The sequence below is a fragment of the Pundamilia nyererei genome, unplaced genomic scaffold (assembly GCF_000239375.1).
Source record: "Pundamilia nyererei isolate P.nyererei 1_Seehausen unplaced genomic scaffold, PunNye1.0 scaffold00009, whole genome shotgun sequence".
In the NCBI taxonomy this organism is placed as follows: Eukaryota; Metazoa; Chordata; class Actinopteri; order Cichliformes; family Cichlidae; genus Pundamilia; species Pundamilia nyererei.
Genome location: NW_005187410.1, coordinates 500,653 through 506,059, shown reverse-complemented (window position 1 = coordinate 506,059; position 5,407 = coordinate 500,653). Strand labels below are relative to the sequence as shown.

At 41.9% G+C, this 5,407-nt stretch overlaps 1 protein-coding gene across 2 annotated transcripts in view; it reads right to left on the bottom strand.

The window, feature by feature from the left end:
* Window positions 1–4,476, bottom strand: part of kansl1l (KAT8 regulatory NSL complex subunit 1-like) — a 16,797-nt gene extending 12,321 nt beyond the window's left edge. For both annotated transcript variants that reach the window (XM_005723277.1, XM_005723278.1), the window contains exons 1-2: window positions 4,214–4,476; window positions 2,502–3,644 (exon numbers count right to left, since the gene is read on the bottom strand). In XM_005723277.1, coding sequence (XP_005723334.1) covers window positions 2,502–3,574 — 1,073 coding nt within the window. In that variant the 5' untranslated portion in view covers window positions 3,575–3,644; window positions 4,214–4,476. The remainder of the gene's footprint in view (window positions 1–2,501; window positions 3,645–4,213) is intronic.
* Window positions 4,477–5,407: the final 931 nt, after the last annotated feature.

Here is a 5,407-nt window from a genome sequence, read left to right as displayed (position 1 = left end):
TGTGTGTGTGTGTGTGTGTGTGTGTGTGTGTGTGTGTGGTTGGCTGACTTCAGCAGGGCAATAGTTGCTATGGCATTGCTCTTGGACCTTGGCTAGGATAGACAGAGACTCCCCCACTTCAAACAGGAGAGGAAAAGGTTAGGCTAGTCAGCAAGCAGCTACACACAGTGCACCTGGCAAATACCCTTTGATATTATGAGTTAGCTATTTCACTGTTACCCTGATTAATCAAATACCCTAAATGCTGTTTGCTTCAATGAACACAGTTAGCCTCACTTTATGGTCAATACAAAAACGAAGAAAGAAAAAAGAAAAAACAGCCAAACAGTCCATTAAATGTCCAAAATGGCTTATTTCTCCAATAAGTTTCACTCAATCCCAAGCTAGTGTCTCTTTGTTGAGCAGTAGGCGCTCTTTTTCCTTCACAGACAATGGCCAGACCTGGCAGCCCTGCAGCTCACTCCAACTGTATAATGAGAAAATTCCAGGAATATTTGTGGAACATTAGGAGAAGAGGAAAGGACAGAATGGGAACGGCTGCTTCATACCTGTTACTGTGCTTGCTCACAGACTGCATCCATTACATCCATACTTCTATATTGCATATTTGAATCCTGGCTGCGCCAGGAAGAAGACCCCCTCCCCCCAATTTGAGGCTCTTGCAGAAGCATCAAGATTTTAGGGTGTGCCTGGCATTTAAACTTGACCACTTAGACTCTGAAAAATACTGCTGTGCAGCATGTTTGAAAATGAAAACAGAGCAACATCTGGAAGTGATTTTTTTCTTTTAAGTCAAACTATATCTGCGCTTCACAAGTTCATACGTCGAATGATAAAAGTCTTTACTATTTAACATTTCTAAAAGAGAGCAGTGACCCATCCCCTCCCCTGCAGCGTCCTCTCCTCTTTGAGAAGGAATCAACCATAAAAAATGTTTTAAAAAATCCCCAGGCAAGGTTTACAGATGAAGAACGGAGCATTGTTCCATGCAGGAGGAGAGCAGTCTCTACAAAGGACAAGCTGACACTCCTGAGATGACACAAGCTGGCCAAATAAAAGCACACGCGCAGACACACAAACAATACTGTCTCAGTACTGTTGTCAGACCCAGCAACCATTATTTTAGTTAGTGTTCTGGACTGAATCCAGGCTCACGGGAAACAACTTAAGGGGTCAACAAGGTTGAATCTTATTGATGAAGGGTTTGTGAACTATATTGAGATTTCAATAACTACTGCACAGGCTAGGATCACGCGCTTATTCTCTAGACCTGAAATAAACCCTTAACCCCATCTGTGCAAGAGCTCCGGCTGCAAAGACTGCCTGTCGTCTAAAATGCATGTTTATCATCTGAATCATCATCCCAAGTGACCGTAATCCTTTTTTTTTTTTTTTAAACATCCTGGTAGGCAAGACAGATCTCCCTGATTCACTTTGTTTTTTTGAACAGTTATAGCTACTAAAATAAAAAGCAAACAAACTTGCAAACCAAGCCCAAAACCTGAATTCAGGTAAACAAAACAAAAGGGCAATCAGGAACTAGACTAAGCAGCAATTTCATTTTTAAATGTAGTTTTTCTAGATGTTAAAGCTGTAAAAAGCATTTGATATTTTACACATTCAGTCAAAAAAACAAAAAACAAAAACAAGGACACCACAAACATCTCAACCTTGAATCTAGACACACGCTTTAAAGTATTTTTTCACTAGAAAGAGGAGGAGCTGAGGAATGTGCACACAGAATGGCTGGCAAGTTGCTGCCTTGTTGGAAAGACTGTGTTTATTTCCTACCCTGTGGGTAAAAAGAGCTGGCTGCTCTGTTGAATCTGTTATGACTGCAGCATGGAAAAGGAACGCGCGCGCTTGTGTGTGTATGGTAAAAAAATGTCATAACACTCCCCCACATCTGGGAGGACAAAACTTGCACTTATGACAACCACACTGTAAACCTCACTGAAGGCCAAGTAAACAGCACGGTGGACCTCGTAACACTTTAGATGATTTTTTCCAAAACTCGCACTATTATTCTAAAAGAAGGAGTGGATTTCTTATGTCATTCTTGGCATTTGTAACCGTGCATGACTTAATACTGACTTAATATGCCCTTCCCATATTGTCAAGCAAACTTTTACATCAGTCGAAGTTAAAAAGCTGCTCTCGTCGGGTTTTTAACTGACCAGACGCCCAGTGCCAGAGCCAACCTCTGTGAACTTTCAACAGTAATTAAGAAAAGAGCAGTGATTTTTACTGTGAAGAACAGCTGCTTTCTGGTAACCAGATCCCAGAACAGTTTGCCAGTGACACTACAGCTGAGTTTTGGAACCTGTTTTCATATACTGTTGATATGGCTTTAGCTGAATAAACGGTTAAGCTGTGCCGTTCTGTGGAGTTTTAAATTCTGAGCACTCTTGCTGGTTTATTTAGCTGTAATCAGCAGCTGTAATAGCCACACGCTCACTGTGGCACTGGTTGAATAAACAAAAACAGACCTGGATACTCACATGGATGAAATCCTGCTACGAATCTTTTCCTCCACTGGCTCCTCATCTGAGCTGCTGCTGGCTGTAGCCTCAGAGTCCAAGGCCTCCTGCAGACCTCTCAGTACCACCTGACTGGAGTGGCTGAACTCTCCGACCTCTGAGAAGGATGACGAGGCTATTGGCAACTCTAGCCAAGGAAAACTTAGTTTACTGCTTTCTTGTGCAGAATTGAAGCAGTCAAAAGACAAATCTCCATGTTGACTGTGTTTTGCCAGCCCCTCCAGCTGCTGGTTGCAGTGCCGCACAGTCTGCTCTCCTAGCAGGATCTGCAGTCTCTTTCGCAGTTTCAAAGCCCGGCTGCGCAGGTCTGTCTGCCGCGAGAACTGCGCCTTCACGGCTTCCTCTAGCACAGCTCTGGACGTCAGCTGGTCAGGGCTTACCCTGTCAATGCAAGGCTGCGCTGAAACTGGGGGAGGGCAGACCATCCCCGCTGCTTTCTCCTGTCTCAGCGAAGGTGGAGGTGCAAACAAATGTGTGTGGCCCGGGGATGTTAACTTCCCTTGGGGATATGGAGGACAAACACTCGTAAGGTTAAGAGAGGAGTGGTACACATCACCACCATATGGTTGGCATTCAGGAGCGGCACTCCATCCATGTGGCAGACAAATGTGTTGTCTATTGTGTTCAGGCCCAGGAACTAAAAACATGTCTGGTACATCTGGGAAGACTGAGGCCACATGATGGGAATCTCTGGAGCCTTTATTGAAGGACAGGAGGTTGACAAGGGAGTTTGGACTGGGCAGGGACATCGTCTCACACTGGCTGTCGGATGTCTGCGGGCATGGCGAAAGCGGAGGGTTGGAAGAAGCGTCCAAGAGGCTGAAAGGTAGGCAGGAGTCCAGGAAGTGAAATGAAGAAAGGTTCCACATCTTCTGCTGGAGGTCATTGTCATCATCATCTATGGGTCTCATGTGAGGCTGTAGCTCTATACTGCACATGGCTCTCCCATCTGAGTCAGTTCTGACAGTGGCAGGGGGTGAGGACAAGTGGATCCCGTGGCCATTTTTAAGGATTTTTGTCAGAGCTGGGGCCATACCCTTCTCTGAACCACTGATGCGCTAGAAAGCCAAGGGTGCAGACTTCACAGGCTGTGCCTGAAATGACCTGACAGCAGCAAAAACACATGTTGGCAACTGACAACACTGAGATCACAAAAGCCACAGTATCGCTAAAAAAAGTCACTTTTTTAGATAATAAGGGATAAACTGAAAGCGCAGACACCAAATAAAATGCACTTCTAGTTTACGTTTACGTTACATTTTTATAATTAAGGGGTATATATATATATATATATATATGTGTGTATATATATATACATACATACATATATACATATTGAATATGGTAGTAATAGCAGTGCCAGACACATTTGGGATGATCGACTCATAATTTTGGTCGCATGATTCCTTTACAGCCTCTTTCCGCGTTTTCCACTTATGACGACCAAACGAAAAGTCCTGCCGCGGACGTGACTGGAAGAAAATACAGAAAAAATACCAACCCAGTACGAAGTTACGAAGTGTGAGCCCCCGGTCCTTGTACTCGTCCATCACAGGTCAAAGGTAACGGTAAACATACAAATATAACGGCGGACTGTAACCACCAAAGCTAGCTGCGCTATAACGGTAACGTTAACACTCCATGAAGTCTCTTTGAGGTGGATCTACACTCACCTGAACACAAGGTAAACCGTTGACTTTAACATCGCTTATGTGCTTCGGAAAATGACATCTGATCTTTCTGAGCATTTAGAAAGCAGAAAAATATAATCAGGCGAGCTTCTATGGCTTTCCAACAGCTTATCAAACGGTGGCACTGGTCTTTTCCCAGACTTTCGGCGCGGTGGTTCTCCTGCACATTAACCGTTCAGCTCCTTCTCCTCCTCCTTCACCAACTGCCGAGAGGACGAAACACATCTGAACGATCCTGAGAGAAGGGGCTGGACCTGATGCCTTCATGGTCATCTAAGAAGCTCAGATCTCTCACAACTCAAAGTGAAAACTTGCACATACAGTGCCATGAGAAAGTGTTTTCCTCCTTCCAGATCATCAAAAAAAATGTCATATTTGACAATAAAAACCTGAATAAATACAAAATGCAGTTTTTCATTGATGATCAAATGTATTAAGAAAAATGTGGCAAACACTTTAAGAAAAGTTACATTTGATCATCAATTGAAAAAAAAACATGTATTGCTTATAATACTTATTGTAGCGTTGAATATTAATTCAGACTTTACACTACTGTAAAAACATCTCTTATTTATAATATTCTAAATATAAGATAAAGGATTTCAATTTTATAACGTCCATTATTCCTGATGTATTGTAGGGTAGTCATAATTTATTAATCAATGTTATTATTTGATGATTATTATGCCTACCTTTATTATTATTCCTTTCCCAAATTTCCGACAGGACCTGGAGGTGACTTCTGAGATTATTTAACCTCGGCTTGCATCAAAGGGCAAAAATCAATCACAGCAAAGGCAATTTTTGTACTTGATGTTTTACAGCTAACTTCTCTATTACAAATATATATTATTAACAGCAAGTCTTATTATATTGTTGTTCATTTCATAAACCAGCCTCACTTTATAGGTTCCCACTAGAAAATTATCATAAAGAAATACATCAACAAATGCTAGATACCTGTGTACCTGCTAGAGTGTTAAACGCATTTAGTTTGCTGCTTACAAATGCTAAAGAGAGGTAAGTTTAAATATGGAAAGATATCCTCTCAGCAAATATTTCACCATAGCATTGTAAAACACAGTTCTGTTAACATGTGAGATTAAAAACTACACCCCCATACACAGTTTTTTTAGACATTTCGAAAATTCAACAATTTAACAATAATATATATAT